General features: G+C 37.2%; 1 protein-coding gene across 1 annotated transcript in view; it reads right to left on the bottom strand.

Moving 5' to 3' along the window:
* Positions 1 to 13,519: 13,519 nt before the first annotated feature.
* LOC112948589 (von Willebrand factor D and EGF domain-containing protein-like) overlaps positions 13,520 to 23,309 on the bottom strand; it is a 129,504-nt gene continuing 119,714 nt past the window's right edge. The window contains exons 27-28 of the mRNA XM_026040855.1: positions 19,117 to 19,214; positions 13,520 to 13,600 (exon numbers count right to left, since the gene is read on the bottom strand). Of these exons, the coding sequence (XP_025896640.1) occupies positions 13,520 to 13,600; positions 19,117 to 19,214 (179 nt within the window). The remainder of the gene's footprint in view (positions 13,601 to 19,116; positions 19,215 to 23,309) is intronic.

Here is a 23,309-nt window from a genome sequence, read left to right as displayed (position 1 = left end):
ATATTCTCTTTCTTATAAAAAGTGATTTGTCTGTAATTGGCTTTAAAATATTCTGCCATACTTTGGTACAAAAGAAGTTTTGCAAGAAGTTTTATAGTTATCTCACTTGAAGTGAATTCTGCAGTGGTAGTATTGAGAAACAAAGAATTAGATGRAAGGATTCACTACAGTGATTTTACTTTGCTTTTAATCAAGTTTTCTTCTTCCTCCCTTGAAGGTCAATCTCCTCTAAGGCTTGGCATGTGCTGTGGAGATTTCCCACCAAAATTCACATCATTAGTGAAAACTGCAGTAAGACCCAAAATCACAGGATGCCAGGAGCAGGGGCAAAGTAGTGTCTAATCCATGACGGTGCCAGGTTGAAATGAGTCAAAATTCCACATGAATTTAGCCTCAGTCAGGCCCAAATTTTAGTTCTACTAAATTAAATTAGTAGATTTAGAAACAGATTTAGTTCTACTACTCTTGAAGAAACATGGGTGATGATGTGCTAATTGGATGTGTACTGACTGTACAAGCCTGGGCAGCTTTTGAAGGAGCTCACCAAGGACTCAGCTCATCATTATACAGAAATAATTTCAAGCCACATAAGTGATCTTTGCAATTGCTGCTTTCCTTTTTTTYCCCTTCTTTCCTCACCAGCAGAAGCAACTTTTCCTTACCAGAGTCCCTGTTATGTCTCACTTCCCTTTTCTTCCCTACATGTTCCTTGGGATGTGTATGTCCACCTCCTTCATCCTCAACTGGTGCTTTTCTCATTTCTGGTGTGTCTGGCACTGACATCAACCTACCAAGCCAGGAAGAGCTTATACAGCTCTACTGCTGGCTGAGAGACCTCTCCTGTTGAAAAATCACAGAGCAATGGGCTTAAGCTTAAGAAAAGATCTATTCTTTCCATTGTTTTTCCTCCTCACATCATATTCATGCCAATTTTGGTTTGCCAATTTTTGTTTACCTCATGGCAGCTCACATATTGGTGGACAGTGATTTGGACACTTTCAAAAAGTTTGTTCCAGGTTACAGATGTTATTGTTTTCCCGGAAGGTTATCAAAAATTGCAGGGAAGAAGATTGTTGCCAGGTTGAATTATCATATGCCAAGGATGAATTTCCACTCATAGCAAACCTGGTGATTTCAAAATCAAATCAAATCCATTTGTCTAAGAAGTTTCTGCTTCATTTGTGGTCTCGAGGCAAAGGGCTTCATAGGTATTTCGTTTCTGAGGAACCATGCATCACAAAACATGGATGATACAAATACTATAGTAGGGAAGAATGTGTAAGAAGGCAGAGAAATGCAGAGAAGCAGATGTGTTCATCACTGGCATGGTTCACTGCTAATCCTTATGTGGTTTTGATGCTTCTGGAGATGCAGTTGGGGTGAATGATGGTGAGACATACCTATATGCTCAAAAGGGATTTATTCTCCATTAATTCCCTTCAATATTTTATCCTTTCACAGGAAAGATTTTCGAAACAAGGAAAGCTTTTTGTACATCTTAGTAAATGAGAAGCATGCATCTTAATTTATACATCTTAATGAGTGAGTTTCACCTGAAAAAACATATTTACACAGCTCTGTTTAACATAAAATGTGTGCTGTTTAAGATCAAAGTGTTTTCTCACAGCTCGGTTTGCATTTGTTAGTGACAAAAGCTGTAAACTAGATTGTACAACCTAGATTAAACCGCATTGAAAAAAGAGGAAGTATTTCAAAATGAGTAAAATTGCTAAATGGAAAACATAAAAAAAAAAGAAAAATATTCATTATTGTGACTTTCATGTCACGTAAGATGAATGTTGAATTTTATTCTGTCACGTGAAAAGTGCTAATAGTATCTCCCTTAAATATAATTTCCTACTTTTACAAATAAAGTAGTCCAACTATAAGAAAATAATCAGATTTTTAGTAGCACAGCTTTAGACGTTAAATTCAGTGTTTTTTCTATGTATTTTACAGCTAYCTTTCACTGCTTTTTTTCACATAACTTGTAGCATATGGAGTTCAACTAATCAAAATGATAAAAATGGCACAGTGTACAACCCCCATGTAAAATCCCTCCTTGCTATTAAAGCTCTTCTTTGCCACCAGGAGTTGGTTACTGTGCTTGTAAGAATTATTTTTTTAAAGGAAAAAAAATCTATAAAGTATCTGAGGTAGCTGAAAAACTGTACTTGTCTTTCTCCATATGTCTCTTCAAAGTAGTCAAAACAGCAGGAAGCCTCTATGGGACATGGGACATGGAAAGGTAACAAGCCCAGCTTGTAAGGAGTCATTGGCTGCACTTAAAATGTGAAAGATTAATAGATGATATCTTATTCCTGTGCTGATGATCATACCTCTACATTTTATTAATCTATTTTTCTAAAGGAAACTCGCAGGCACTGAAGTTTATAGTAGTCCCCACCTCTTACTTATTTATCTTTATCCTTCTGCTATCTCCTGCAGATGGTGTTTCCACAATCTTTTTCATCTTACAAGCAGAGTAAGTACCTTTTCCTTTGGCTATCAGAATGTAATCAGCAGAGGTGCTTGAGTAAAGCTAGGGAAACCTGTCCGTGTCCAGGACCGAGAGGAGCCCGATTTACAGCAGGCTGCCAGCTCCTGCCTCCATCCTGACGGTGCAGGACTTGGTGTAGAGGTAGAAACACCCTTAACAAATATATGTCATAAAGTGCCCCCTGCTCCGTTGTGTTCTCCTGACATGCACACAAAGCAGGTTTAAGAGAGCAAAAGGAGTTTTCAACATGTTGATGTGGGTGAGAGTAGCAAAAAGTTCCCCGTGGATCTCATTCTGTGCAAAGGTTGCCGTGCAGGATGCTCGGCACCCGAGAAAATGAGCCTATTCCGTCTCCTCATAAATACCCAATGAGCCTCAGTGTCATCAGTCTTCCTAAAAATAAAATATTAAACGCTGTAAATGGTATTTGACCTCTATTACAGTTTCTAGCGGATTAAAAATGTTCCCGTGTCAAGYGGCTCGCTGCCGCAGAGGCGCAAAACCCGCCGTGTGCGTCGCCATTGGGGCTTGTGGCGGGACAGGACGGGGCCCGCGGCCCGGACGAGYGCTGGAACACCCCTCTGTGAGCCCATACCATCAGTGCTGACAGCACAACACCTTTCTGGGCTTCCGCTTACATTGTGGTATGGAAATATGGAAAATGGGCTTCTGTGTCATCTCTCAACACTGTCAACAGTATGGTCTGCAACTGCCTTCCCACAGCGTCACTGCCACTTTCTCAGAGATAGTGTTTTTGCAAGGCTGTTTTTAAAATCCATACTTGCAGTTCCCATCTGAACGCTGCCAACATATGTTTCCAAACAAGGATGAATTCACTGTGGTGAACTGCCATATTTTTCTTTAAAAGCCAATAAATAATGTTTCATGTTGTGAGATGWGCGAAACTCAACTCAGTGCCTTAAGTTATTCAAAATCTCAGGATTATTATAGACTACTCTGTCTCTTCTCATTTCTATCAGAGTATCCATCATACTCTCTTTTCGAAGTGAGAAATAAGAAACAAAGAATTCCCCTTGGCCCTAGGGCTTTGGTTTGCAATTGAATCTGGTGTCATGTGCTCAAGGAGGGGACAAGGGAGCTGGTGGATTATGGAGGATTTTATCTACCTAGCTGTACATATTGGATTCTAACAAGGAAATGGGTAATAGTCAACATGAAGTTATTGAGGAAATGTCATGTCAAGAACTTTTTCCTCTCCTCTCCTCTCCTCTCCTCTCCTCTCCTCTCCTCTCCCTTTCCTTTCGTCAGTCCATGTCTTAATTTCATTTTCTTTTGCAAATCTTTCTAAACCTTTTTTCATAAGTAAACTCAGGAAACGTGGTCCAGACTGGTTTGCTGTGAGGGGAGAAGGAGCAAGTCTCAAGTGTTAGGAGCAGTTTGTGGTTTCTCCTCTCCTCTCCTCTCCTCTCCTCTCCTCTCCTCTCCTCTCCTCTTTCCTTTCGTCAGTCCATGTCTTAATTTCATTTTCTTTTGCAAATCTTTCTAAACCTTTTTTCATAAGTAAACTCAGGAAACGTGGTCCAGACTGGTTTGCTGTGAGGGGAGAAGGAGCAAGTCTCAAGTGTTAGGAGCAGTTTGTGGTTTCTAGTGGAAGTCTTCCTGTGCCGAGGCTCTTTTGGGTCTGCCATGTGCTTGTTGACCATCCTTTTCTGTTAGTGATGGAGATAACGGAACAGAGACCTGATGTAGGAAATTTGCAGTACTATAAAGCTGCAAGTAAGCTGGAATGAAGGRTTAGAGTTGAAAATGTTAATATAATTTTATCCATTCTCTGTGTGAGAAACATATGAAGCGGAGCAGAGAGGAACCACAGTTATGCTCGATGACGGTAGAAATGTTGTAAAAATATATATGAAAGTAGAATAATGTTCCCCATATGCTATGTAAGAGTTTACATTTTGAAATACCATCTGGAATATTGATTTATTTTCTCACGTTATATGAATAACAAAAGACTATAGCGATTATAGAATAATAGTGATTATAGAATCACATGAGTTTCTTCTTTATATATTTTGATCCAAGTCCACATTAAGTTTTGGTGGAGTGGCCGTATTTTCGTCGGTTAGATACTTTTTATGTATCTGAAAAATGCCATGCAAACATTTCCATCGTCTTAGTGGAAAATTTGCAGACTAGTAATAAAATATGTAGTAATATTCAGTTGATTTTTTTTTTTTTAATCTAAAGGCTGAATTTGACGTGTCTCCTTGAATTCTGCATTTTTTTGTTGTAAACTGCTTATTAAAAACTAAGTGCACTGTGCCCAATAAATGTCTAATTGGATTTGTGTTCTCCAGTAGTTATTTTTATGAAGGAGAAGTAAACAATCATTTCATAATTTTTAATGGAACTGTATTATTTAATAATGCTTTAGCTTTTGTCGTGCTATAATTTTGTTAACATAAAGTAATCTTTAATTGCTTTGTATGGCATATTCAGTAGTGACTTTTCAATAAAACGCATTGGGTACTGACCTCAAACCTCAAAATCTCTTCACTCTTCAGACTTCTGTGGCTTTCTTTATATGAAAACATCCCCTTCTGAAATTAAATAATTTCTCTCTTTCATGAGGGAAACAAGGAGAAAACACATATGATTTTTAAGTGGGTAAAGTGCTGCACATTTCTGTGTATGTTTGATAGGATCATCAGGGCTACGTGTTGTAGGGGCAGGAACACGTGTGAGTGGAACCCCAGAGCAGAGCGAAGGGCTCCAAGGAGCTGTGGGTGCCTCTGGGCTGGTGTCAGCAGGGCAGGTCCAGCTGTACAGCCAGAGGAGTTTGCCTTTCCTCCCGACGTCTTCCTTTGGGTGTATAAGTGTTGTGAGACACTCTGATCTTGAGAAAGCTTGACCTTAGGATTAGCTAGAAAACCTGAGCTCCAGCTTCTTGCCTTGTCTTCTCTTCTTCCTCTTGTCTTTCTCTCTTTTTTCTTTCCTTTCCTTTTTTCCCCCCACGTGTCTAGAAGCAATTTTGCTCAAACTTCCTCCAATAAGAGCTACTTGAGCAGCCTATGGAGAATCTGTGAGTACCCCTAACTTGCATAAAATTGACGGTCTTGCAGGTGCCCTCTCCTAACTAGGAAAATGTAAAGCTACTGACTGCAAATCCGAGCATGAAATGATCCAAAGTATCCGACATAGCCTTTTCTCCTTCATTTAAATTTAGCTCCCAGGTGCAGACCTGCATCTTGCTCTGCCTTTGCACCCAAGGACAGACATTATCCTGCAGTATCTAAGCAAAATACTCTGTAGCCTTCTTAGCTGATCCTAGATTGCAGTACAGTTGTAGTCATGAGTACAGAATTAAAATCATAGGTTACGAATTCTTTTCATGGATGCAGAATGCCACACAACCATTCCGAGCAGTAGGTAGTGCCAGGTTACTGACATGAAACCTTCCAGTTAAGCACAGGGATACATCCTCACACATCTGTGCAATATTTATAAGTTAGCTGCTTCTCAGATTGCTCGTTAACTGTGGTGAGTGGATGAGTACATCAAGATTCATTCTGTAACTAAAGCACTAAAAGGAGGTTATATTGGCTTGGAGAAGATTGTTTCAGCTGAACTGTGGGCTAAAGAGTGGCAGCCTGGGCTCCCATTGAGGTTTGGTCTATTTGTGTTTTAGCTTGTCCTTGAGGTGCCCTGTGACTTCAGCCTTGCAGCTTTTGAAAGATTTAAGAATTTTGGGTTATGTTCACTCTTGCTTATTGAATGTAATAGGCTTTTTTTTTTTGTTTAAAATAGCAAATCAGTGTCCTTGAAAAGCAAAGATGGCTTTATTGTAAAAGTGTTGCCTGGGGACTGTAGCTATTTGGATTCAGCTCTTGGCCCTCGAGTTGCTTTGAAGAGGTTTGATCTGGCTTGGTAGAACTGGCGCCTCCCCAAAGATGCACAAACAGCAGCTGTTGCTGCCTCTGCTCTCGCTCTGCTCTTGACTTCATTGGAAATTGCTTCTCTTCCTCCTGCTGCAGAGGCCGGGAGGCCTCCCTGTCGGCCTCTTCTGTTGTCTCTTGGCCTTCAGCTGGGTCATAGTCATTGACAGTAAAACAAGATGCTGGCCCTGGCACAAGTGTCTTGTCAGACCAGKGGCAGGGCCCTTGTCTGGCTGCATCTGATTTCTTCATTTCACAGGTGTGTTTAATATCTCCAGTTGTAGGGAGGTTGTGAGAGGTCATGTCATGAACACTGACCTCGGGACTAGGACTTTGAAAACCTGGGTTCAAGTCCCTGTTCAAGTCCTGTCATATTCTGCTGTGACTTGGCCTGTCATTAACAGCTCAGTAGCAAAGCCATTTTGCTTACTCCAGCATGTTCTGCTTTGTGAATAATTTTGAGCACATTTGAGGCTGAAGAATAAATTTAACATCCCTGTGAGGCCCTTATCAGTGTTGTTTTATTTTTCTGTTGAAGCTTTATTTTATACAAATGCATTTTTTTCCCTGCCTAACCAGTAAAATATCCAAAAGTAGAAGAATGAATAGTAGATTCGTGTACTTCATGCAAAACCATGTGTTTAGCATCTGTAGATCAATCTTGTCAAGTTAAATCATTAGATTTGAGTTCAATGGGTTTGATTATCTCAATTATTTAAAAAACCTCAAACTCTATGACTGTAAAGATTTTATAAGCATTTCCACTGATAGATTTCCTTAGGCTGAAATCAGCATTTATGCAGCCCCTTCAAGATCAATGTTTTAACTTTCTGAAAAGATTTGCYATTCACACACAAACATTTTTTTCCTAGTTCCTGAGACTGTAATCTCGCTTTACACATCTATAATAATTTCCAATCATCTTAAGTAAATCTTTGTCTTTCTTTTTAAATCCAAGCAGTCTCTAGTGTAATAGCTACTAATTTTTATCCTATCTGCTCCCCTTGCYGAGCTCCTTCCTGCTGCAGCTCTAATCTTGCTCTGGTTCTTCTCTATTTTTTCAGGCCATATGACTCAAAAATTCATGCTTACATTTTGTTACCTCGAGACTGAGCCTGTCTTTGTTTTTTACATTTTGGATTCATTTCTGTCCACTAATTCTCATTTTTAAAGAAGCAAAAACTGTTRTTCTGTGTTTATGTTGTAGTATTTATATACTGTATCTTCACTCTCAGATATTTCCAAATAGAAATTGCAAAAAGAGTTTCCTTCTTAAGTTTATTTTTTCCTTTATATTTTGTTGATTTTCTTGTTATAGGTGGAAAAAAAAGCAAGTTTTGAATTTCATTCTGTGTGAATGATGCTTGGGCAGCTTTTGGAGTTTCATTCTGTGAGAGCAATACTTGGGTACATTTTTATCTCCTGCAGAAAATTTCTGTCAGTTCTTCATGTCTTTTCCCTTCACAGACATCCAGTCTTCAGTAATTTGGTCTTGTAAAAGGATGGCAGGTCACAGCTGTTGAGGGGAAAATGATTGCTAGGTTTATAAGGGCATAAGCTTATAAACGTGTTTTAATCGCAGGAGAAAGATTTTGAAATGGTGTCTGTATTAAAGGGCAATTGGAAGTATTAGGCTGATAGTGGCTTGTGTTATTAAGCAGATAGGCTGCTTCATTTTGTGCCCAGAGAAAATTTTTCACTCCACTTGGCATCCTTAAAACATGAGATAAACAGGCTTGATGAGCAACAAGGCTCAAATGTTGATTCTCTTGAGACATACACATTAGTGAAATAATAAACTCTTTGTTGACTATCAGAAGATATGTGTAGGGCACAGGAAAGGCTTTCTAATAGAAAAACCTGATTTTGCTACACCGTTATGACAAATGAGCCTTACACCTGACACAGAGTCTGACAGCACTAACAATCTAATAAATCAGTCATGGGCAACGCATGCTGAAAGGTGCTGCAGGGGAAAAAAAGAAGCGTATAGACTGAGTAGACCTGTAGCATGTTTCTGTCTTCCTGTGGCACTGTGGCAAACCACTTCTCTGGATTTTCTTGGCAGACTCCCCACAATAGTTATTCCTRTCTCTGCTTTATAGTAGAACTGCCAGCAAGTTACAGGTCTAAACTGAAAAGAYTTCTAAACAGGAAAAAAGTCTTAACAAGACATCACAAAAATCAATTGAAAACCTGGCTGGTTCTGTGGGGCACCATCATGACAGAAGAGTAAAATCTAGAGGGTAAAATTAGTCCAGACGTTTTGCTTAAAATTACAGTCATTAAAATAAAACTACTCGCTGTTTCAGACTGAGAATTTGTCTAGCTAGTTTTTTTCCCCAGGAAGTATTCTTCATTTTTGATCAGGTTTAATAGAGTGGCTGCTCCAGACTAGGTTAACTGTATGAGTGGGGAGGTGTTAGGTCATCTGTYAGATGGAAGGGAAGTAACAGAACTGGCTCCAACACAGAAGAAAGAGAAAACCTGATTCTACCATATCAGAAGAGCTCAATAAATACATTTGAGACACTTAGAAACATTATTRGTAGACATGGTGTTTATGGATTTAAGGTTGGACTTGCTAATTTTGAAGGTCTTTCCAACCATAATGATTCTATAATTTTATGATATAATTTGGAACTGAACAGTCTGTGTGTTCCTAGAAGAAACTTGTCTTCATTAAGAGCTTAAAAGTAGAACAAATCTGAGGCATAACTCTGAGATCGGAGAGGTGAACACCAAGATTAAGAGAAGCATTTGCTGTGTCTGAGGAACCTGACTTCACTGCGGATGAAGCAGTCTCTGCAAGAGGAGTTCCTGTGTGGTCACCTATGTCATGGTTTCCTCTTCCCTTGGGGAACTGGCCTAACATCATGTTCTCCATGCTTGAGCTGCTGAAAGGAGACAACACAAAAGGCAGARTGACATTTTCCTATGGCACTGAAGGTGAAGACCTCCTTCCTGTTCTAAAGCTGCCTTGCAGTTGATCCAGGGGATCACATCCATCTCTCCATCTGTCAAGCACTGGTGCAATGGAAACCTACTAAAACTAAACACAAGTCTGGATACACTAGTTGTAGGTTACAGCAAAGCACCTGGGTATAAATTTGTTTCCTGAAGTATAAATTGTGATCTTAAACGTATATTTTGTTATGCATACTGATATGTATATTGTGACATGTTGTGCTCTTTTTYCCCCCCCMAAAAAGTTACACATAAATATATAGTATCAAGCCACCAAGCTTGGTGGGAGTTGACTTATATTTGCAGAGGAGTTGACTATTTTTCAACAAGATATAAAGCACCTATGAAATTATGTAGAAAATATTTTTTCTCATACATTTTTTCTGTATCACATTTAGAACACAAGCTAAGAACATAATCACTATCATCTATAAGCAGACATCATCTATAGTGGCTTATTAACAAAGTTTATTGAACGACCAAAGGAGGAAAATCGCTTAAGTGCTGAAGTGGCTAAGAGAAAAGTGTCAGTGTCAAAGCTCATCCTCAAGCAAAGAAATAAATGTTCAGCTGATGTGATCTAGTTTTAGGCAACTACACATCTACTACTGCTAGCTAGACAACTTTCTAGTTTTCTTAAAATACCTGGAGATGTACACTGGGTATATACATGTCCTAGGCACTTCCTGAAGCGCAGGGAGAAGCTGTAAGATGTTGAAAGCYGTTTTAAGCTTCCAAACCCAATCTTGGCAAGGGGTTTGGTTCATTAGCACTGTCTCTTGTAGATATTATGGAGGCAAGGTAATACAAATCTTTTTTATTGATTGGGGCTGTACTTCAAGAAAGGCATAATTACCACCCTAAATTTAATCTTGTAGATACTTATCTGGTGCCAATGTTCTGCTTTAGTGTTAATGTCTTCCTGGAACTGTTAAAGTGAATGTGAAAAGCATAACTTAATATTAACATTATTAATTGTAATCCAGATCAGTATGAAATTAAGATTTTTTTTTAATTTAGTAAAATATACCCGTTATTTTTCAAGATTGGTCCTATGTGTGCATCCAGTATGATATTCTCAAGGAGTTGTGAGTGCAATTTGCATTTGCATTCTTTTGCATTTGGTAAACTAGTTACATTGGAGAAGTTTGCAACACAAAATGAAAGAAAAAAGTGCGGAAATAAGGAATAGGAAGTCATTTATTATAAAACAGTATTGATACAATTAAAAGATTCTTGTCATATACAGAGTTAGTTGTGGAGAGGAAACAAAATTCTGCTACTATTAGGGATTGGGAAAAAGTGAGAAGGACTATTTCTGTGAGTTATAGCACCAACAGTTTTTCCAAGCTTTTTCAACACTTAATTTGCAGTATCCAAAGGTCTCGTAGTGTCTCTTATTCTTATAATGTGACAGTATGAGTCAGATCAAATCTTGCACCTAGTCACTGTTGCAGYGCTAAAGGTTCAATGAAAAAATACTTAGTTGCGTGATTATTCCATGTCTGTTACTTCTCAAAGAGGGAAGAAATATCAGAACTACTGTGCATTCCTCTGTTGAGGCTCTGTGGTTTTGATCTGTAGCTGCTTTGAGTCTTCCAGGAGGACAAATGAAAAGAGAGTGTGAATGCCCAGACTGTGGTTTGGGATTTACTGTACTGAATGTGAAAGGTGTCTGAGGTGACTGTATAACAAGATTATTTCCAAGTGAATTTATAGTTGGGTTCCTTATTCCTTCCTACAATCTTTCCTCTTCTTGCCCTGGGTTTCCTGCTCTTATTCCATCCCTTGTCTGTGTTGAAATACTTGGAGCTCACAAGCTGCTTGACTTGTAGCCTATTCTAGATGAGATGAGGGTAGATTTCTGTAAATCTGAATTTTCAAATTAAGATTTTTTTTGGAGGGCCTAGATTTTCTAGTGTTTCACTAAGCATATAATTTAAAAGCTAATTAATTTTATAAAATTCTCTGGTGATTAAAGTATCATGGCTACGTGGAGCCTTGATAATCCTGCTGGCTYACTCATAACCAATCTAAATAATCCTTACAGAGAGGAAAGAAGAACTCGGGGGCAGATGAAACAAAATGCTAACTTTTCTATAGATAAGATATTCTTAGCTCYGATTCAGAACACTGGAGTAAAATCCAGTATCTTAAATATTTGCTGTCATATAACCAACTTAGAAAACTAAAGCATTTGGCTTTTGCAGTTGTTTAGTTACTCAGTTAGCTCCATGATATAACAGAGTGGAGCTAATGTTAATTAAACATTATTGACGTCTTTCCCTCGGTTGTCTGAGGTTCTCATTTATTCTCTTTTCTTTGGATTATGCTTAAATACTTCTTCAAAAAATGAGAAGAGATGAGGAAATTTATCTGTCCCTTCCAAATTTTAATGAAAGAAGAATAACATGCCACTAAAATCTTTATAAAATATTCATTTTAAAATTTTGCTGTTGTCAGGTGCAGTCTATGACGATGCTGTAACTACAGCTACAAAAAAATGAATTTGAGCCTTGCCATGCCAGACAATTTCAGAAATAAAGGTACGTTTCTTCATGTATGGTAAGGTATTTTTATTCTTCTGTGTGATTATATGAAGGAAGAAAGGAGAAGATTGACAATTTCTTCACACTACATCTTTCCAAAAACGTGCACATTGCCAGATTACCAATACCCAAATGATGTCTTCATTGTCCTGCTGTTATGTTATCTTCATCCTATTGGGAGCTGCAAAAGAGAAATGAGTATTCAGSTGCTTGTGGGACTATATGAGAAACAGCTTTACGCATGTGGTGTTGTGCAAGAAATATTATATGCAAGTGTTCAAATGATTTAAYGTAGTTACTACATTTTCTTTGGATTTTTTATGTAATTATGGCAAAATCACAATCCACATTTTTTCACAGTTTTGACTTAGGTGACCAAAGTTTTATTAACCAGGTAATGAGGAACATGATTTTGAAAGGGATTAAGCAGTGAAATGATGAATGGAACTGTTTCCAAAGCGTGCACATGAAAAGATATCATCTAGCTAAGGCTGATTTCTGCTCCATTGCTTCAACAGGAAAATAGCTATATTGCTGAAATGATTTGGCTTAGGCTCTATTATTTGCCGTGGCACTTGACAGTTATGGAGTTGGAATTCAATTTCTTTCATGTAAAGCAGGTGTGCCCTAAAAAAAAATCACTCTGCCACTTCTGTATAACGCATGAAGATTGTTGGCTTCTTGCCTGAAAGCATTTCAGTGCATCTACCCATTTTCTTACAGCAGAAGTTGTCCACGAATATCATCTCAGTTTAAATACATGAGTGAATTTTCTTTAGCCCCAAACAAGATAATAGATGATATGAGAAGCTTTATTTTATTCTAGCACATAGATTTAAGAGCARATTTTATAGGGCAGTTTTATTGAAATCCATGTTACAGAGCAGGTAAAGATTTATTTTTCTATTAGTTAGGACAAGACAAAAGGTACTCCTTAATCTTGATGTATCTGTATTTGACATGACATGTTAACCTTGGCATTAGCATCTTGTATCCAAATTTTACTTCCACGTTTGACTCTATAGCAGACACCTTTGCTTCTGATAGTGCTGCATCCAGGTAGCAGTTGGTTATTTGTGAATAGGATATGGCATATTTACTTTATATGAAAAGAATGCGTACTTCTGCAAGTGCCTGCTGAGGATTAGACTAGTTTAGTTAGAGTAAGGAAAAGTGTGCAATTTTGGACAATAAATGGGCAATTTATACTTAGGGGTTAGATAAAGATGTAGGCGTGTGCCCACATCTGTGTATATGTACACACACATATATATGTACATATTTACACTAAAATTTATACCTAGATTTATATGTGTGTGTATATGCTATGTGGGAGYGCATTTACTTACACACACACAGAGGTAAAATAGGATAGAGATTTGCAAGTATTTGTACACAGAGAGATTTGCAGGTATTTGTGCACAGACTTGTCTGCAGTCATCCCAAACCCGCCCTGTGAAGGAACATGCTAACTGAAGCCAAAGCCTTTCTGAGAGGACTATTGGTAAAATATTTCCTCCTGTTTTATTTTCAAACTCTTATGAGATAAACAATGTTGTAATTTTCGAATCATGTTGTAAATGTATGTTGTAATTTTCAAATCGTTAATACTCTGCAGTCCCTTTTATACTTAAGGAGAGAGTATGCAAAGCATCCTTTTGCTGCAGAGACACATCTGCAATAGCCTAGGAAATGAAGAGAATGAACATTTTTCAACATTTTATTTCTCCTCAAGCTTCTCTGCTTATGTGCTCAAGTAGTCACACACACTGCAGATTTGCATTTTGCTACACAATACCGCATTTCTCTAAATCTTTTAAGGGCCAGTTGCAGTTTTTGTCATCAACTGAATGGAGCATAATAAGGAGATGTCTAGGCTAGCAGAGGCCTGAGCTGACAAATTCAGCTCATATGGCAATTGCTGTGTGGATCCGTTAGGTCACGCCTGGAAGCCCAAACCCTTGAATGCTTCCAAGTCTGAACTAACTCCTGTGGTTTTGGCGGCTGCTTGTTTCTCCTTCTTTCCTGCCCTTCCAGCTTCAGGATGCCTCTGGACACAGCCTGACTATACAAGCAAGTGTGTGTTTGGAAGGTATTCTGCAATATGATGAGAAAGTCAAAGTCATTTCTCTTGCTTGAATAGCATTAACTCTTACATTCTCTTTTAATAAACAAGTAGTCTGACTAACATGCACTATAGTTGTAGCTGAATATCACTTTTATTCAATTTTTCCCTTTTTATTTCATATTAATTACATCTTATCTATCAAGTAATATTTAAATCTGTGTTGTTTTTTTYCCTAAATCTCCACTTATCTGACTTGTGTGTTCATAGATATTCAATACAACTTGTATAATTTCAGCTCTAACTATTATTGTTTAATGTCTCTTAATGTATACATGAGCAAGGTAACATTGGTGTTCAAGTTAGTAGCTGCAGCAGTGTTTTGCAAAATATGAGACATTATTTATTGAAAACATTCTTCTGTGTTCTTAGGAAATCAATAGTGTGTTTAATATTTACCATGCAGTCATCAACTTCATTTTTAAGACAACAAATCGCATATTTCCTATATGTTTATTGGTAAATTCTAGTGTTAAAAATAACTGATAAAAGTTTTGCCTTTTTAATTATTATTTTCTTGAAAGAGCTACACTGCTAAGTACATGTATCCCTTAGAATAAACATTCAACAGATAAGCAAGTCTAATGCATTAATATTTAAAGTGTTATTGAGAAAATAAAACATCATGATAGCTTGTAGGATAATATTATCTACCATTTACATCCAACTAGATAACATGGTTTAGCTTTAATTAATTCTATTGGCTTAATTAATTCTGTTACTTCAATCTATTTAGAAAGAGAAAGAAAAACAAGCAAGGTATGATGGTATCAGATAGGACAAGAATAGCAACATGAATTTCACCTTTCTGTAGAACTCCCTATAGTCCAGATATTGCAGTGATTATCCTCATCTCCTCTGGGACTCCAACTAAAGTTTTGCTATCTGTGGTTCCCCTAGGAGAGGGGGATCTGATGTGGTCAGTGGCTGTTCTGAATGTACCAGCCAGCAGGAGTGTTTTCTTCATGTCTGTCATGAAACTTGCTAAATTATCTGCATGTCTCAAAGAGTCGATACAAATTAGAAATACGCCAACAGTTTCGAAGGGAGTGATTGCCATCCCAGCAAGTTCATTAGCCTTCTGAGGAATGCTTTTGGCAGGCTCTSTTTAGCAGAACTCCATAACAAAGTAAACCAAAAATGTCAGAAAATGAATTGCAAATCACTTGGCAATACAAACGTGAGAACTAGGATGCAGATGATGGAGCATTGGGGGGAATGTATATTCTTCTTCCAGGAAGGCTGACTGCACAAGAGGGAACTATACTGAAGATTACAGCAGTGCAAGGGAATAACTTGATTAAATGAATACAGGCTGTCCAGCTTTCCAAAGGCTCTGGCAAAACCAGATGCTAGACAGTTGTGGGTTTTCTAGGGGGAAGATTTTTGCAGCACAGCCTTTTTTTCACTCWATATCTAGCATCTGAGTATTTTCAACCTATACTCTGGAGACAAATACTGTTGAAAATGGATCTTTAGCTCCAATTTTGTGAGACTGCATTGAAGCCTGTTAATTAATTCCAAAGGAGGAAATAGTCTGCTGAATGGGATATATGGCCATTATCTTACATTTCCTTCTCTAGGAAAAAAGGGTGGGAAGATTCAGTTAATGCAGGTGAGGCCACCTAGAACCTCCTGTGTCAGGTGCTGTTCTGTTCCAATTTAATCTATATTTTGGACAAATTTTACATATCACTACTACTGTATTGCTCTCATATTTGAAAATTGTTAACAGAAACAGAGCAAAGTGTGAGTTGTAACTTCCATAGAACAGAATAGTGGTACATCTGGCAGGGAGAGAAAATTGCAGATGACACAGGCAAAGCTAAAATGTTTCATGCCTTTTCTTCATCAGTCTTTACAGAATGGTTAAATGTGACCAAAGGTTCAACACAATTAGAATTAACACGGAAACAGAAATGCAAGGGAAAGTAGGGAGAAAAATGAATATTTAGATTCAGAAAAGTCAGACCTAAGGCCTGTTTGCAAGTGAAAAGACTGTGCAATAAACCAGGATTTGAATTTATGAGATGCCTGCTACTGTGCGTTGGGTCCCCATATGGGAAGTCCTCGGGTAGAAGAGGGGCTTCACATGAAGCATATAATCCAGGGCCTCATAGAATTTGTGCCAGCTTACTTAAAGAAGCAGTGTCTAAACCAGCAGTAATTAACTTGGAGAACTCCTAAAAGATACAGATAGCTGAGTAAACATAATATATATCTTTAGATGAGAAAGAAAAAAAAAAAGAAGAAGAATTAAGACAAACTGAGCAGCCTAAGTTGGTATCTGGAAGGATGCTGACAGAAATTAATAATCAATTTACAAGCCCCTCAAGCATAAGGAGGTAATAAAAAAACAGTCAGTCAGTATCCACCAACAGACACATTTTTTTCTTTAGGGAGACTTTTGACATGCTCCAGACAATCATGACAGTAAGTATATTTTAGATTAAATAAGTAGGGAGGCATATCTGTTTGAGAACCCATTCTCAAAGAATAATTTTATCAATATTCTCTTGTCAAGATGGGTACCCATAGGCCCTGATTTTTCTGCTATTCATTACTTTCATTAATGTCTTAGGCAATGGGATTTTTGAATAATGTCGCACTTGGAGACAGTGCAGCAGGGCTAGAATTAAAAATATTCCTGATAAATGGGTGAAATGGTTTCAAATGCGTAAGATGAAATTAAATAAAGACAATAAAGACAGTGTTTACGACTGAGAAGTCAACTGCACAAGTACCAAATGAGAAATAACTGTTAAAGCATCAACATCGTGGAAGTTGGTTACAGATCTGTAGCAGAAAATGTAAATCTCTTCTGCGAGTTTGTTAACAAGAGAGTCAGTAACCAAACAGGGAGGCAGCTACTGTGCTCTAGCAGCACTGGCACTCAGGTAGARAAATGCCCTTTAAAAAGGATGGCAAAACAATGGAGAGAGTTCAGAGAAAACCAATAGAATGAAGGATTTAGCATGTAATTTGTTAAGGAAAAAGAGAGAAAATCAAGGAGGGGACATTGTAATTATCTTGTGTATGTAAAAAGGTGCTATTAAAAGGACTGTGAAAACTTTTCACTGTATCTACCAAATTTACCCCAAGTAGTATCAGGTTAACTTGCAAGAGATTATATTAGGGGCTATGGAAAAATAAAAACATGCCCTATCAATGTAGTCAAACGCGTGAACAAATTATTTAGATAAACTGTGAAACTCCGACACTTATTAGGTTCAGAGAAAAAAATGATTACAGCCTGTTCATATTGTTTACTTATACCTGATCCTTTCTCATACATTAACTGCTGGGAGTCCTATCATCTCAACATTTCTACAATATACAAGTATGAATTCTTATTCTCACATTTTATTTTAGACCATGGTGATAAATGAGCTTCTATTTATTAATATATCATATAATTTTAACTTTTTGAAGGGGGAAACAATTACTTGTCTTCTTCGCTCAATTCGTTTCATATGCCATGCTATAAGCCGAGTAATTTAAATGAGATGCCACTTAGAACTAACTTGGATTCTAGCTCTAAAACAGTATCACAGGTTGAAGGAAACACATTAATTCTCTTTACTCAGAACCTTTCCGTCTTCACATCAAAGCAAAACAGTTTTGTGGAAGTGCAACCAATCAGTATTTCACTTATGATCTGAAATTGCTTCAAACAATCTTAAAAACAGAGAGCTTAATCATTGCCATAGAGACCCATGCAAGTCCTCTGAATATAAACACCTGTGAACAATGGTTCTAGTTTATCTTCACTTATTCCTGTTTATATTTGGTCTTCTTCTATTAATTGTTTCAGGAAATACACACATTTTCCTAGGCTACAGCCAAGCTATTTAATAGATWTTTTTATAGAGAGAAAATTGCAGCACTTACTCATCTTATCTGCATCTGCTGTATTTTACTATTGATGTAGGAGCTCTAATTCAATCTGAGAATGTACTTGTTAAGAAAATCCATATAGGATTTAATTTTGATGTTAAAATCTAATTATCATTAATAGAATAGAGTAACCATCTGAATGGATTTTTGTGGTTCTCTCATTGCATTATGTAATAGAAATGAAAAGATGTTGATTTTTTTTCTCAGCCTTTCAGTATAGATAAATGACAGGGTAACCTGCCCAGCCATGTGGAGTTCAGTTTGAGCTGAAGGAAGACTCTACTTCTTTAAAATGTCCCCCTTCACAGTGGCAAATGTATAAAATGTGTTTAATGCCTGTGACTGTGGAGGTGAGAAGAATGTCCCAGAAACAGGGTGTGAGATATGAAGCAAAACAGTCCTCAGAACAGGARTAGGAGTTCAAGCTACCAGCACTGTGCAAGGCCCAGGCCCAGGAGACAGGACAGAAGGAAGTTTTTGCCTWAGTGATCTTAGATCTAGGTCCACAGAGCATGTCCTGGGTAAGCATAGCAGTGCTTTAATTTATTATTTAAAAAATAAAATTAGAAAAAAAACACAAAAAGTTTGTTCCTACGGCAAAAGGAAGAGCTGTCAGAGCAATGACCAAGAGTGACTGTTACTGGCCAGCAGCCTGGGTGCAAGGCCTGCAATTTCGTACTGCAAACAAGAGGATAAGTTAGGAAAGCGRTGGGTGTATAAAATGGGGCAGGGAATATAAAATGGGGCAGTGGATATATGGGATACATGGTACAGATGGTGTGGGGTACGGTAGGATGGGCCTTGTAGTTCAGAAAGGCTTCTGGGCTTGGCTTGGGCTACAACCAGGGCATTTTTAATGGAGTTTACTGTCCAGGTGATCAGTGGGTTTGGGAAGAAGAAGTATATAAGGCTGACCCTCTTGAAGTAGACACAACTTTTGTGGAATTTTTTCCTTSAAGTATAAAATAGTACCCTAAGTGAAGACTTTATATGAAACATGGATACGGTGTTAGATTAGCAGCTTATCAGCAAGTAACTTTCCTTTAAACTACTTTATAACCTTATTTACATCTTTCATATGATGACCTTAGTTCATTTTCCTGTTAACTGTTTTAGATCCATTCAGTTATTTTTGTTCCTCTTAAAACAAGAATCCAGTGTTTCTGACCCAAACCTTACCTTTCTTCCACATGCTGAACCAGTATAGCCACTTCTGCAAGCACAGATATTTGGTCTTATGCACCTGCTTCCAAACAGACATTTTTGCTCACAAAATGCTACAAAAGAAAGAAAAAGTCGTTTATTTTTAGTTACTGTAAGGTTCATAATAAGGATAGAAATATGAATGAATATGATATGAGGAAACATGACCATGTTCATATGGTAGAGGAAAGGGTAATTAGGAAAAATATTTAGGACTTAGAAGTTATGCCTATTTGATTTGCCTCCTTTGACTATTTTTCATGCCTGTGTGTCTGTTATGTTAGAATTTTCTTTCTTTATTCTTATCCTCTTCTAAGTGATGGGAAAAGAGAAGACTGTGCCAGGGTAATCACCTTAGCTCAGTAGGAAATGGATCTGTTTTGAAAGCCAAGATATATTCTGGGCAGTGATAGTTGGTCAGATTTGTGCCAAAATTGATTTTATTTTGTTCCAATTGAAATAAAATAAGAGCTATTAAAAGATCCTTTCTTTATTTGAGATGAAAAGATACATTAAATATGCACCACCAAAGGTGCTGGCGTCACAATAAATAAAAGGGAGGTTTTCATGAACTGTGTACTTCACATATCTGGATACCAGGGTGACAGGAAAGGCAATTGCGTGGCCCTGCACCATCACTAATGGGCTATTCATTCTAAGTATAAAGGATCCATTTTTTTGTTAACGTTATTTACAATACCAGGGTACTTACAGAGGCCCATCCATTTGAAGATTTTCTGCTAATAAAAGAATCAGTCTCCTTTTTAAGAAAAAAAAAATAGCTATGGAAAGTAATGAGTTGAATTACTCAAACCTTAGCCAATTTTTCATCCTCATTAGCAGTTTGCATTGCTGTGACATTGTTTTGGCACAGAGAGAACAGCTAATTCATAGGGCATCAAATCAAGAAGAACACACACGTCATATTATTTTAATTAGATCTCATGAGTTAAACTTTCTATAAATATTACCAGAATATTCTTTCCTAGTTAGCAGGAGTCAAACTCAATGGCTTCAAAATCGGTTAGGTGTGAATCAGCAGCTGGATTCTTTCATTTTCTTGTCTGGTGGGCATATATAGCAAGTCTCTTACTATGCACCTTTATGACAGATTTAAAAATAAAGTATATTTATGTCTGTGTTCTGGTAACATCTCTTCTATTATTGTATCTAAGCAAAATAAGCCATCAGATTTGGGATGCTGTAATTTATCACTACAAGAAATCGTTCCATGGAAAATAAACTTCAACACATTGAAGGGATGCAGGTGCAGCTTCCAGAATTTGAGTTGGTTAGTCTTAGATTCTGATTTTGATGGATATATATCGACATATATATATATATATAATGTATATATATAAGTAAATATATATAAGTATATATATATACATATATATAAGTAAATTCTTTGCCTAAGGTCTGGAGTCTGAGAGAGAGATGAGCTAGACCAGTGACTTCAGAGAACCCATTGTGGGATCCTAGGCCATTCAAATATCATTTTCAGAGAAAAGTTACAGGAATTGTTATAGTGATCTTGAAAGCCAGGGGAAAGCTGTCATTTTGCCATAACAATTCCTATCTATACTTATTTAAGTATCATCTGAAACTTTTTAATGCTTTTTGTCTACCATGTTGTTGAAAAATGTGTTGCCAACCTCACCAACTTACCTTATCATACCTGCTAAGCCTCATGGAGTGGGTAATGATTTTAACATATGGAAGAATATTAAAATGTAAATATATATAGTTAAGCTCAAGCCTTGCAGCTAAGGGAAAGAGGTAAAGAACCAGACTTACAGGCAATCTGTATATATTAAAAATGAGAGGATGTGAATGCCCTGGCAAACCACTGCTCCTATGAGTCAGCCGTTGAGATTTATCCTGTTTCACAGCTACTGACCTTTACCATGTCCAGAACAAAGACATGCAGAGACCTGGACATGCTGATAACCTTCAGATACTCTTCTTATCTGCTGCCAGGCTAATGACCTTGACTTGCCTTCCTAGCATGAGAACTAGTTGGTTTTTTTCTGCTATTTCTTAAAAAGTAAAAAATGCTGTATTGTTTAAGCAAGATTTTCAGAAGCTAATAACTAGGGGTGGTCTGGTATGCTTTGGCAGAATTCATTTTAAATTAGTTATCATTAAAAAACCCTTTTTTTCCATCTGTAGTTTCTTTGTTTCTCCGGTGATGCCAACAAAGAGAAAAAAGAGGGAAATGTTTTCCTCCTTTACTCTCAGGTAAACGTCTTTTCTCACCCTCTCTACTCATTGCTTCCTGCCACCATCCTCAGAAAAAAAAAAAAAAAAGAGCTCAGTTAGGAGAAAAGTTAAAGAACATTTTGGAAGAAAATTGGAATTGAAATCAGAGATGATAATAACATAGCTGAAATTCAAATGAATATTTCATAAATGTATTTACAAGGGATGCTAAGCCACTAAATGGTAAGAATGACACAGACTATTTCTGCATTATCCTATACAGATTCAGCAAAGTCACTTAATAAGCTAAGCTTATGTTAAAATTATAATCAATAAATGCCCATTACAAAAACAGATTTACCCCTGAGTGCTAAAAGAACAGAGCTACAATTTGCATGCAAATGACAATCTTTTTAAAGGTTTCTCTTTTTTTTTAAGGTTTGAAAGGGTTACATAGAAAAACTAGAAGCCAGATTGTTTGAGATGTTCAAGACAGAGAGGGAATGAACAAGAATGTTGAGAGAATTGTAAGGCTGTAAGCTTGACACTTATAACATGCAAATAAAGTAAAGATATTCTGAAGGGCAAATGAGAAGCCAGTATGCGTTCAATAATATTAGAACTGAAGACAGCAGCATGAATTTTAATGATAAAGATGCTTCACAACTCTCCCTTCTTATACTTTATAATTAATTATTAGAATTATACCTTGATCTGGCATGCTGATCCTTAACAAGAGACTTACATCTCTGGCCAGAAGCCTTCTGACTTTACTTAGGGTTATGTTTTAGCTAAATCTGTCAAGGGAATCAGACTGCAGAATCAGGTCTTCACCACTTTGGTCTAATGTTTCTTTTCTAGCTCAAGAAAAAGATGTGAGTTAACACAGCAGGAGGTAGAGAGAAGCCACAGGAATGGAGCTTTAGAATGGGTATCTAATCTAAAATTGGTAGGAAATCTGTAATGGCAAAACATGGTGATCTTAGGATACAGTTTCTGTGTTTTCAAGGAGGGAATTTTTAGAACATCTGTGCTGCTGTAATGAAAGCCAGAGTCAAATAGAAAAAAATCTTATAGTGGAAACAGATATGTCCTAATCTATGAAGCTGCTACTTTCTGTAGTTAAGGTGTGCTGAAAATTTCAAAAAACGTAACTTTTAACCTGACTTTCTCAAAGGTAATTTCAGAAAATTTGCAGTACAGTTCGGAGCTTTATAATTAATCCTTAAAATATGACAATCAAAATCGTAGTTATTTATTAAAGATAATGTGTGTAKCCCACCATATACCTTATTTGTTGGGACAAATGACCTATTTTATTGATTCTCTTTCAGAAGTTATTCAGTGCAGTTGCAGATGGCTAGGGAAGAATACTGTTCTGTTGATTGACCTCCTTTTTTTTTACAGTCTGATAGGGCTATTGTTTTATCCATGACTCCTTCAACAATAGCCCTTAAAAGTCCCTTTACCTGCATTTATCCTTGCTAAATTCTGCAGTGTAATGGTAGCCAGACACTGGTGAAACTGGGAGACAGCTCGCACAGACATTACTGGAGTGTTGCTTTGACTTTGACTGGTTGTACTAAGAACAGTATTGAGAAATTTAAAATTCACTGCTTTAAACTGAAATGAAATTTCATTACACATATTTCAAAAAAAGCATTTTTTTTTGCTCGTATTACTGCATCTCTATAATGCACCTGAACTCCTTTATCCATCAGTTGAAAGACACCTGTGATGTGTACGTCTGGTAACAAAGTCCAGGTTTCTCTGAGCAATTGTAAAATGAGACAGTCACTCAGATTTGGACGGTGCTAATCTTAAATAAAACCAAACTGCAAACCTGCCCTAGATTAATGTCAGTGGAGTTACCAGGTGAAATGTTGAATCACCACCCATCACTTGTGGTATGGATCTCTGGATGGATTCCTCTAGTGAAAGCTGGCTGGAAATGCAGGGAGTCATGC

This window comes from Nothoprocta perdicaria, unplaced genomic scaffold (genome assembly GCF_003342845.1).
Source record: "Nothoprocta perdicaria isolate Ctin4 unplaced genomic scaffold, notPer1 scaffold_27, whole genome shotgun sequence".
Classification (NCBI taxonomy): domain Eukaryota; kingdom Metazoa; phylum Chordata; class Aves; order Tinamiformes; family Tinamidae; genus Nothoprocta; species Nothoprocta perdicaria.
This window is presented reverse-complemented; position numbering and strand designations above follow the sequence as displayed.